At 30.2% G+C, this 11,804-nt stretch overlaps 1 protein-coding gene across 1 annotated transcript; it reads left to right on the forward strand.

Annotated features, from left to right (window-relative positions):
• Positions 1 to 550: 550 nt before the first annotated feature.
• LOC107495150 (L-gulonolactone oxidase 3) lies at positions 551 to 10,045 on the forward strand. The gene is made up of 4 exons (XM_016116244.3): positions 551 to 1,014; positions 5,664 to 5,875; positions 8,380 to 8,635; positions 9,168 to 10,045. Exons 1-4 carry the CDS (start codon positions 591 to 593, stop codon positions 9,980 to 9,982), a joined length of 1,707 nt encoding a protein of 568 aa, XP_015971730.2. The 5' UTR covers positions 551 to 590; the 3' UTR covers positions 9,983 to 10,045.
• Positions 10,046 to 11,804: the final 1,759 nt, after the last annotated feature.

Below are 11,804 nucleotides of genomic sequence, written 5' to 3' on the forward strand. Positions count from 1 at the left end.
TTTATTCTGTCTCTTCAAAAGACGAGATACGTGTGTAAAAAAATTATTTTATCTTAAAACACAATAAATAATAAGGTATAAAAACATAAATCCTTTTCAATGTGTGTTTATATCTGTAATTTAAACATTTATTTTATTTATTTAAAAAGATCCCCTATAAAGTATTGGACCTAAAAATTGCTGTGTGGAAAATTTTTGTCTTAAAGCAATGCTATAAAGTTTTCTCTTAACTAAGTATTAAGAACTTGATCTTATTTTTCGGTTTCGAATATAATTTATTATTTCAGTTAACTTGAAAAAGAAAAGACCACAAAATGTAAGGATATTTCTATACATAGAACATTATTACATCTCCTCCCCTTCTTCAACGCTCTATGTAATGAAGCCCATAATATTTAATGCAATATTAATCCCCCAACAAACAAAAATAAAAATCACACCCATACTCATGCCTTAAGTCCTATATATATCCCTCACGTAAATTGAACCTTACCTGTAATAAGCATTATCATCATCATTATCATAATATGATCAAAATGGGTAGCGTTAGCTTTAGCTTTTGGATTTGGTGGATTCTTGCTATCACTCACATGCTTCCTTCAATGATCCAAATCATTGAGGCTCGGATACCAGAATCCCCACTTCAATGCAACCAAACACTCTGTACTCTCTACAACACCTACGGCAGATGGGGTGACAGAAAAGATTGTTATGCCCTCAATGCAACCTACCCAACAACTGAAGAAGAGCTTCGTGCAGCCGTGTCCTATGCGGTCAAACACAATCTAAAAGCCAAAGTGGTCACGAGATTCTCACATACTATGCCCAAGCTCGCCTGCCCTGACCAAGCTGTCCAAAGCAGTTTTGTTATCAGCACAGAGCATTATAATCTTCAAATACAAATCGACACTGCCAATGCCGTTGTTACCGTTGATGCCGGCGTCAGCCTTCGGCAGTTGATTGATGCACTTGAAGTTGCTGGGTTCAGTTTGGTGGTCTCACCTTATTGGGAAGGTATATGTTGAGTTATTTTAAATGTAGTTGCTATATTTATGGTTTTATTGGCGCCAATTTTATTATGATTTTGTTATTTTTTTGGTCTTATACATTATACAATACACTCATTCACACACACTACTATTACTAACATGGGTTCTATATTTTTTATTGAGGATTCAGCTCCCAACAAGGCAGGTGATGCTGCCATTGATCCAAGGCCTCGGTTGCTATTATAAATTTGTTATATTTTAGATAATTTGATATATTTAATTAAGAGAATCACTTAGATAAAGATATTATTAAAAATGTTTTTTTTAATATATTTTTTAAAAATTAAAATTTAACACATATAATCAATTAAACTGTGTTACTTTTATTAAAATTAGATCAAACAAATCAGTTTAATCAAAAAATTAATAAATTAAATTTTGAACCGATTTAAATATTTTTTATAAAAAATGACTATAATATCTCTATTATAAAAAATAACTAATATACTCCTATTTTATATATATATATATATATATTGAAAACTATAAATCCTAACTTTATGNTTATTCATTTTCTATAATAGTGGTATTGTAGTCATTTTTTATAAAAAATAATATTAATTTAGACCAATTCAAAATTTGATTCACTATTTTTTGGTCAAATTAATTTGTCTGGCCTAATTTTGACAAAAATAATACAATTTAATCGATTATATGTGTTAAATTTTAATTATTTAAAAATATCTTTAAAAAAATGTTTTAAACGTCTTTATTAGAGTGACTCCCTTTAATTAAACAGCTTAATATAATACATATCTATTATATATTATTAATTTTATAATTAACTAAAATTAAGATGTGCCACATATCACTTTTTCATTGTAATTGAAATAAAATTTTTTCTTTCAAAACTAAAAAATTCTCTTCTTTCTTTTTTCTATTTTTTCTATCTCTTTTTTTTTTTTTACTCACTCTAACTCTTTTATATATTATTACTAATTATTAATTTGACAACCAATACAAAGTATACAATATGATATTCTTTAATTGTAACTAAAATTAAAATATTAAATTAAAATACATATTACTAATTTTACAACTAAAATTTATCACCTAACATTAATTATAATTAAACTAATTTCTTTTCTCTAAAATTAAATTCTCTCTTTCCCCTTCTCCCCTTCTTATCTCTCTTCTTCTTTCATCCATGATATCTTTCTTATGTATTATTATTAATTATTAATAATTACTAATTTAACAACTAAAATAGAGCAAATTATATTTTCTCATTGTAATTAAAATGAAATATTTTTTTAAATTAAAAAAATCATTTCTGATGGTAATCAGTGGCTAAGAGAAGGGGGTTGAATCTTATCCCCTTTTTGCTGAATATTAATTTCTGACTTTTCAAGAAACTTCAGGAGATATTTGTACTTTTTGTCTCGTGTCAAGTTGAGAGACACTTTTGTTTTGTCTCATATTGAGTTGAGATATATTTTTGTTTTTGTCTCCTGATAAACAAAACCAGAGAAAGGGGTAGGAAAGAAGAATTAACACCAGATATATCTTGTTTTCATAATATTACAAACACCAATTTCTCCTTATGAACTATCCATTCCTATTTTGGACAAATCCAGATTCTACACCCAATCTAAATTTGACTAAGACTCAAAACCTAGCTTTCAACCGCAAAGTGCTAATCCAACTTGTAAGAAAATTCCAACAGGATCATGAAACACAACAGAAAGATGTACAAAGAAACTTTGAGACATCTATGACTTTTTTTAAATTTTGATCACTGTCTTTTTTCTCTCACGGGCTTTTTCTTACAAATCTCACCATGTTTGCCTTTTTCACCATGAGACTCAAACAGACAAAACTAAGAAAAAGAAAATAAAATGAACACCATTGAAGGAGAAGAACTTAGAAAGCTCGGGTAGTTATGAGAACTCTGTGCTTACTCTCCTTGATCTTAACCCTTGGTCGTTCACCCTTAATATAGAAGGGGAAGCTTCCAAGGTTAAAATTGGTTCAACCAACCTAGCAACTTCTTCTCTAACAAAGAGCAGCGGTTCGGACAAGAAGAGAGAGGAAAAAACGAAAACCAACATGCATGTATCTCTCTCAATCCTTTTCATCAAACTCCTTCAATCTGAACATTTGATCTTATCTTTGACTCCAAGAAAGGATTCAGACCCTTGACGATCCTCTGACCCAGGACAGCTTCTTGCCTTCCATTTTTATTTCTTCTTACGTGTAGCTCAGCGACTATCTTCTTTCTTTAATGAACAAAAATGAAAATGAACTTTTGTACTCCTTTACCGAGGTAGATCCTTCCTTTTCTTGGCAAGTAAAATCTTAAAACTTTTTTTCAAATCATACTTTCAATGGCAAATATCTTACTTTGCCTTTCTTTAAATTTTCACTTCTTGAAGAAAGATCTTCACTAGCCTTTCTATTTGATAGCCTTTTTTTTCTATAGCCTTCTGATAACTTCTTCTTTTTATTTTTCTTATGGATGTGATATGATCGAAAAGCAATAGAAAAGAGAGAAAAGAGATAAAATTTTTAATGTAAAATAAACTCAATTTAATTTTAAATTTTGGTTACTTATGCATGCAATTAACTAAATTGGATTTTGAATTCCAATCACAAATAGTAAAGTGAGTAACCGAACCAATCCCTTGCTCCATTCTTTTCTTTTTAAATTTGGATCAATGATGATGTTGGACTAAGAGAGGAGATTGCTTGGGCTTGTCAGATTCTTGGGCTAGCTTTGAAGTTCATCTTAATTCATCATTCAGCCACTCAAACTAAAATTAATTTTTTGCACAAGGCTTAATTAACATTAAACAACAAATTGGGCTTACAATGCCTTTGATCCATTATTGAAACTAATTTTCCTGCACACTAAACCAGATCCATCATATAAATAATTCGAATCAAATAACAAATTAATAGTTTTTTAATTAATATTTTAATAATATTTAATCATCAATTAAATATAAATTTTTCAAACTTAACATTTTCTTTTTAACTCTTTTTTTCTCTGTCTCTTTCCTTTCTCCGCTTACTGAATATATCTTTTTTCTTGTTTTGTATTTTCAAATAAAACAAATAATTTGTCATTTATATATTAATATAAAAAGAAATATTTTGAAAGGTTTTTAAAAAAAAAACGAAACCAATAGTTCTATAGAAAAATATATTAATAGCGTCGAATGATCACTTATTAATAAAACTTCATCGATCGACTGACTGCCAACTTCATCGATCGATTGACCGCCAACTTACCAACCAACCATCGATAATATATGTTGGTCATAGACTAACTGATTATCCACTAAAAGACCTAAAACAACTACCAATGTTGACCAACCGACAACCCGACAACCTATCTTATCCAATTACCGATGACGGCAACTGACAATCAAGCCCGATCGACTAAAGATTATCCAATGATCAATGCCCACTAACAATTAGTTGACCATCTCCTAACCTTGATTGATCTACCACCATCCTTTCGATACCGAATTAGCTACCGTCTGCCTTCCTACCAGCCGTGCTTGTCGACCGATGACTAGTTTGTTGACCTATTCTACCAACTGTCTGTCGACTAACTACCTACCTCGATTGATTGATTGCTCTTTGACCACACACTTATTAACTTATTTCGACCTATCGACCTACTGCTGATCTACCTGACTTATTGTCCTATGGCTAGCCTACGTCGACCTACTACTGATTGACCTCGACCAACATAGACAACTGATCTACCATTGGTTGACGTTGGTGGAACAACTCGATCGATCGTTGAACAACACCTGGTGACCTAACCTGCTAAAGCCTTGATCGAGTGTTGGACAACTTCGAACTACAGAAGTTGACTCTATCACCCATCCTTTTTTTTTTGGTTAAGTGGATTGGATAACCCTAATCCTAAATATCAAAACACACACTCACACACCCACACTTTGAGATTTTATCAAATCTCATCCCAGTCTCAGCTGAGATTCAAACTTGGTGCAGTTTGTTTAAGAAGCAATATGATTGCTACTTAGTCTAGGCTTCCACTGCCCATCACCCATCCTTAAACGTCTGCTATTTGACCATAAATGACTCCTTGGGCCACAAGAGTTTTCGGCCCTGGTTCCATTAGGCTCATTAGAGATTTTGTCTCTATGGTCTTTTTGTGCGATTCCGTAATTCTGAGTATTTTAGACTATGACCAAGTCTATGTAGGGTCGAGGTTATTGACAACATTATATATATATATTTTTTTCTTTTTTAATTTGATAAAAGTTTTAATATTTATTACAAGAATGTTAGATATCACTATAATTTTTCATTTTAGAATAAAGATTAAATATAGACATACAATTTATTTAAAAAAATTTATAATTCCATAATATTGTTACTGACAAAATTACTAGTTAATATCTAAATTATTATTTTTAAATATAAACATTTTCATATAAGAAGTCGCTTTATTTCTGCTAGAAATGTAATTATTCACGTGCCTCCTCGAAATGTAGTTGTAAAATACATTTTAAGACACCTTTTCTCTTCTGTAAAGATCCGAGTTTATTAGTTCATATCAATCCAAGAAAACATGTCATTGCATGTTTGCTTCCATGATCCTTTTTAATTTAACCCCTCGCATTGTCTCTTCAGGTATAACAATTGGAGGACTTATTAGCACAGGGGCACATGGGAGTTCTTGGTGGGGAAAAGGTGGTTCTGTTCATGATCATGTGGTGGGGCTTAGCATTGTTGTTCCTGCTTCTAAATCTGAAGGGTACGCCAAGATTTTGAGGTTGGACGAACAAAATCCATTGTTCAATGCTGCCAAAGTATCACTCGGTGTCTTAGGTGCTATCTCCAAGGTTAGTACATAGGTATAGTATATAATTTAGGATTTAAATACGGTTGAGATTATTCTTAGTAAAATTTTTAAATTTTTATACATAATAAATATATTAAAAATTTAAATTTTGAATGTTATTCATAAAACAAAATTAATTAGTAACTTAAACATCTATTTTTGGAGTACGCATTAGTTTAATCCTGTAATTTAGGTATTATCGTTTCATCATGCCATATAAAGGGTTATTTGTCTATTATGCTAGTTCTGCCATAATTATTTTTATGTTTGTTGGTTTCTCAGAAATCGATCTCTTTTAATTTTTATATATTTAAAATAAAATATCTGTTAATTAAAATAATTTTGTTTGATGTATTTAATATATAAAATTTATGTCAAAATAAATTAAATAATTATTGATATACAATATTTTGATATTAAATAAAATATTTAAAAAGCTAACTGAGAATAGAGTATTATATATATCAAAATATATTAGATAATCAATGTAATATTAAAATTTTAGGGTGGTACATATTTTAAAATAGATATATAATACTTAAAAAGTGATAATAAAATAATATTTCATATGATCTTCTAGTTTGAAATGACAGAGGTGGTAAGTGGGTTAGCCCGCCTGTCCCGTCAGAAATTTGTATATAGATAAGCTAACTTGTGGCCGAGGCATTGCACTAATGGCCAATATGTTGGTCTCACAGAAGTCACATCTCAGATTTGAAATCTAGCTATAGCTGGACAGTGATAGAATCTTTAATATTAGTGTGAGTGAGTATGTTGTGTAACTTAAGATTATGGGTTGTTCAATCTATCGACAAAAAAAAAAAGCTAACTTGTCTCATTCTGCCTAGTGTAATAACCTCCTATCGCGTTCGGCCTAATGCAAGCTGGTGCTAGCTTTTTTTTTTTTGTGTTTAAAAAATAATTTCCAAGAATAAGGACCCAAATCAGTATTTTCGGAAATAAAAAAAATCAGAAAACCATAACAACATCACATATTCACATTAAATTAACAACAGTGACAATATAATTTTACTGTCTTAAAAATTCAAAAATCCTAACTAAAGAAACTCAAAAATTCAAAATCAAGAATAGAGTAGTAGAAATTCAACAATCCTAACTTAGAAAGAAAGTCAAAGTCAAGAACAGAGTAGAAAAATTCAGAGATTCGATCGATGTTGAGGCATGAGGGAGGAGTGTGCACTGTGAGTGGGAGTGAGTGAGTTACGAATTGAGAGTGACGTAGAAGAGTGTGAGCGACCAGCTGTGAGTGAGGATCAAACGAAGTCGAGCAGATACAGGCATTTTTCTTCCATATGGTGGTCTCAAAACTCTACCTTGTCTAGCCTTGTTGGTGAAACATATCAATGGGACAGATTTTGACCTGTTTGCCATTCAAATCAAAGGCTAATCAATGTCTAAAAGAACCATACATTCTATACACCGACAATGTGTAGTATGAATAATAATTTGATGTGTCTAGAAAGTTGAAAGTAATTGTCATCCATCAATAATAAAAGAAAAAATATATATAAACAATGAAAATATTAAACAATATAAATAATGTATTTTATTAGGTGTGCAGATGATTATTCTAATATTAAAATTTAAGTGAGTAATTTAAAAGTGTAATGTATTTTGATTTGATTGGTGATTTTAAAAAAATTATTGGTTATCTAATATAACCCATAATAAAAAACGTAATTTCCTAATCATTTATGATATTAACGCTTCTAGATCTAAAATTTAATTTTTGTTAACCTAAAAAGAGACAAACTATAATAATAAAAGAAAACATGTACAATTATACTAACAGTTGCGCAAGAAATTAGATATATTCTATATTAATTAGTTTATCTTTTTAATAAATGTTGATCCAACCGTAAACGAGATGTGAATGAATTTGCTAGAAGTATGATTTAAGGAAAAGTATAGGGTAACAACATATTATCGATCTGTCAATTTATTACCAACAATAATTAATTATTATATTTTAAACACATATATAAAGAGACACATTTAGAAAATATATCTATAAAGACATTTCTATTAAACACAGCCATAAAAAATATTTTTATCAGACACATCCACAAAGACACTTCTATTAAACACAGTTATAAATAAGAGTTGGTAGAAGTGAGCAGAAACGCTGTTGGTAACGTAGCGAAATTGATGATTTAATTTCATTATAATACACGTTGCTTTTGCTTTTTTTTTTTTTGCAAAAAATAATACTTCTACTATTCTCAAATGAAAATTAAACAAAATAACAAGTATTTGAGAATTATTTTTATTATTATATTTTTTTGAGTATTTAATAATCTTTGTTGTGTCCTCGTCATTGCAGAAATTAGTAGATGATCAATAAAAGACCTATCAATAGTTCATAAAAATTTTGTATCAACAATTTCAACTTATGTAAAATTTATAGCTAGTACATATTTAATTATTTTGTATTTATCCTTAATAAAATATGATGAATTAGCAATGTTATTATAACCTGTATAGGTAACATTAAGAGTGGAACCAAGTTTCAAAAGAAGCATAACCTACAATTTCACGTCCGATGTTGGTCTTGAAGATTTGTACGTAGATCATGCAAATAAATATGAGTTTGCAGACATAACTTGGTATCCATCACAACACACTGCAATTTATAGATACGATTCGAGGGTTCCCTTAAATACTTCTGGTAATGCAGTCTTTGACTTCATTGGATTTCAAGATAATCCAACTTTGATCCCCGAAGCAGTTAGAGCTTCAGGTAATTAATAATAATTAACAGATGATCTATTTAACCACTCTTCTTTTTTTTAAGATTTTACTTTATATATACAATAAATTTTATATAACTAATATATATATATAAGTATGTTATTAGTTACCCCCTCCTTAAACTTTAGTTTATGCGATTCTTTTTAATTAAATATGCAAAACTTTGATATTCTAAACTTTGTTAAGTGTCTGTTTCTTAATTTTCTCAACATTTGTTGATGAAAACTTTACCAAAATGTCCCTTTTATTCTAAAGTTTTTTAAATATGCAACCTTTACTATTCCAAATTTATTTTGTTAAATTTGTATTCTTTTATTAACAATTGATTAAAAAGAATACCTAAATGCATTTGAATTAATTAGATAGATTTTATATGAAGATACTAGTTAAAAATTGTTAAATAATTTGATATATTTGACTAAACTATTGTCTATCCGTTCTCAACTAATAACTTCAGGTAAAGACAACTGTATTTGAGTTTTCACTAAATACAAACTAAATGCATGAATGATGATGAACAGAGACTTTGTTAGAAAGAACAAGAGACGCGCATGGGAAATGCTCAACAGCTGCAGCAACGTTAGCATACAGAAAACTTACAGCAAATGGTTTAAAGAACGATGGCATTCTTTTCACTGGCTATCCAGTAATCGGTTACCAAAGCAAAATGCAAGCCTCAGGTTCATGCTTGAACTCCCAATCACTTCACACATCATGTCCTTGGGATCCAAGAATCAAAGGCTTGTTCTTCTTTGAGACCACTCCAATCTTACCGGCTTCTCTTTTCCGCGACTTCGTCTTCGACGTGAAAAAGCTCAGAGACTTAAACCCCCAATCTTTTTGTGGAGCCGACAACTATAATGGCATTTTCTTACGTTATATCAAAGGGTCGGATGCATATCTAGGTCAATCTGAAGACTCTATAGTAATTGATTTCAATTATTATAGAGCCAAAGACGCATTAACTCCGCGATTAAACCAAGATATTTGGGAAGAATTGGAACAAATGGCGTTTTTTAAATATGGAGCTAAGCCACATTGGGGTAAGAATAGGAACATTGCATTCTTGGGAGTGGATAAGAAGTACCCAAATTACAACAAGTTTATTGAAGCAAAACAACAATTGGATCCACAAAATGTGTTTTCTAGTAATTGGTCTGATGAAATATTGTTTGGGAAGGAATTAGAGAAGAGTGATGGATGTGCTCTTGAAGGGTTATGCATATGTAGTGAACACAGACATTGTAGCCCACAAAACAATTATTATTGTAGCCAAGGACTTGTCTATAAGGATGCTTGGGTTTGTAGGTATTCAACCACAGTTCCACCATCTTAAGTTAAGGATGGAGAAATTAAATTAAATCATACTCAAAGGTTAAAAGGAGATGTTTGTTTTATTATTAAGGTATTTAAATTCAAAAATAATATGTGTACCAAAAAATTAACTATTAAATTAATTATGTATTATGAATAAATATATGTTATTTAATTTATTTTTAATATATATTTTAAAATTATTTTAGAAAATAGCATAATCACATCGAGAATTATATGTTATTATATCATGTAAAAATACTTGTGTGTTTTTCGATTAATATATATATATTTTATTTATAAATAATAATTAATATGCATATGCAGAGAAAATTCTTAAAAAATTTATATGAACGAATCACATGTATTTAATATCCCAATGGTCATCAAATCGTTAGATATGAAAATAATCTTTTCAAAGAATGTAAGAAAATGAAAAAATATTTAGTCTTAATAGTACTATATCTTAAAGTCATAAAGATACTAATGTATCTTGTTAAAAATAGATACTCGGTTCATTTGCTCCGAACTTATTAATAATAGAGAAAGTATAGGGAGCCAATGACCTAAGCATATAATGTGCACAATGAAAGTTTAGAAAGTATTAGAGATATGATTATTAGTGTTACATTGTCCTATCAAGTTACATTTTTGGGATAAGTGGTTTCAGGACATGGTATTAGAGTTTTAGTTCCGGAAGGTCAAGAGTTTGAACCTTGGTGAACTCAAAATTAGTTTTTTATAAGATGTTCATTTTATTCATAAACCAAAGATTTAACCCATTGTACACATTGTATGTTTAGGCCATTGAATCTCTAGCACTACTCTTAATAATATTGTATAGTTCCTCTCTAATTATAAAACATTAGAATGAAATAAAAAATGTCTTTTGATATTTTATAGAACAATTAATATGTGATTATTGTATTCTGATGAATTCAAGTCAAAATTGATTGAGTATGCAAATTCATGATATCTGCTTGATCCTTGTAAAGATAGATATATTCAATCATCATATAAATTGTCTAAAAAGAACTTAGTTTCAACATTATTTTATGAAAATAATACTATCAAGCAGTGTTTAGACCGAATCTGTAATTAAATCGATCAATGGTGATAAATTCGTTGAAAAACTGGCCGGTACTCTAAAAATGAGTGACGAGGGATTCGAACCCAAAGAAGCCAACAATTACTCCCCCATCTTACCACTGCGCCAGCATGCATCTCAATATAATAAATGACAAAAATTAGAATTGGACCGGATCGGCCTATTCGACTTAAAAATCAGTGAATTGGTGATTTGACCGGTTCGATTAGTAGTTTAGACCGAACCTGCAATTAAACCGGTCAACGATGATAAATCTAGGGATATGCATGGTCCGACCCGACCCGGCCCCGAACACTTTAGGAACTAATTTGGTGTGATTTCATCGGGTCTAGGGCCGGGTAAGGGTCTCAAAAATAGACCCGATCATTATTTCGGATCGAGTCCGGGCCATGGCTCGGGTCACCCGAAGTCGGCCCGATGGCCCGGTCATCATACACAATTAATATTTTGTGTTATTAGTGATGGATGATGGCTATTCTTATGTGGAATTTAAGTATTGTAAACCTTAATATTTTATGTTATTAGCTATTATAAGACTATAAGTTAATGTTTTATGTTAAGACCATTGCATAATGTTGTGTTATTTGTATTGATTTAAATATTTGGTGTTAATGTTATTATACAATATTAGTATTGATTATGGTTATGCTTTAATTTTAGAGAAGAGTTGGTTTAGCTTATAAGAAGGGTATCAAGGTAATATAATGTTAATGGCCCGGTTTTCACCGGTATAATC

Source organism: Arachis duranensis, chromosome 6 (assembly GCF_000817695.3).
Source record: "Arachis duranensis cultivar V14167 chromosome 6, aradu.V14167.gnm2.J7QH, whole genome shotgun sequence".
Lineage (NCBI taxonomy): Eukaryota > Viridiplantae > Streptophyta > Magnoliopsida > Fabales > Fabaceae > Arachis > Arachis duranensis.

Bases quoted from the DNA above. Each gene is read 5' to 3' on its own strand.
- LOC107495150 (XM_016116244.3), top strand. From the start codon at position 591: ATGCTTCCTTCAATGATCCAAATCATTGAGGCTCGGATACCAGAATCC. The intron at 1,015-5,663 runs GTATATGTTGAG...TTGTCTCTTCAG, and splicing joins GGTCTCACCTTATTGGGAAG to GTATAACAATTGGAGGACTT. The intron at 5,876-8,379 runs GTTAGTACATAG...TAACCTGTATAG, and splicing joins TCTTAGGTGCTATCTCCAAG to GTAACATTAAGAGTGGAACC.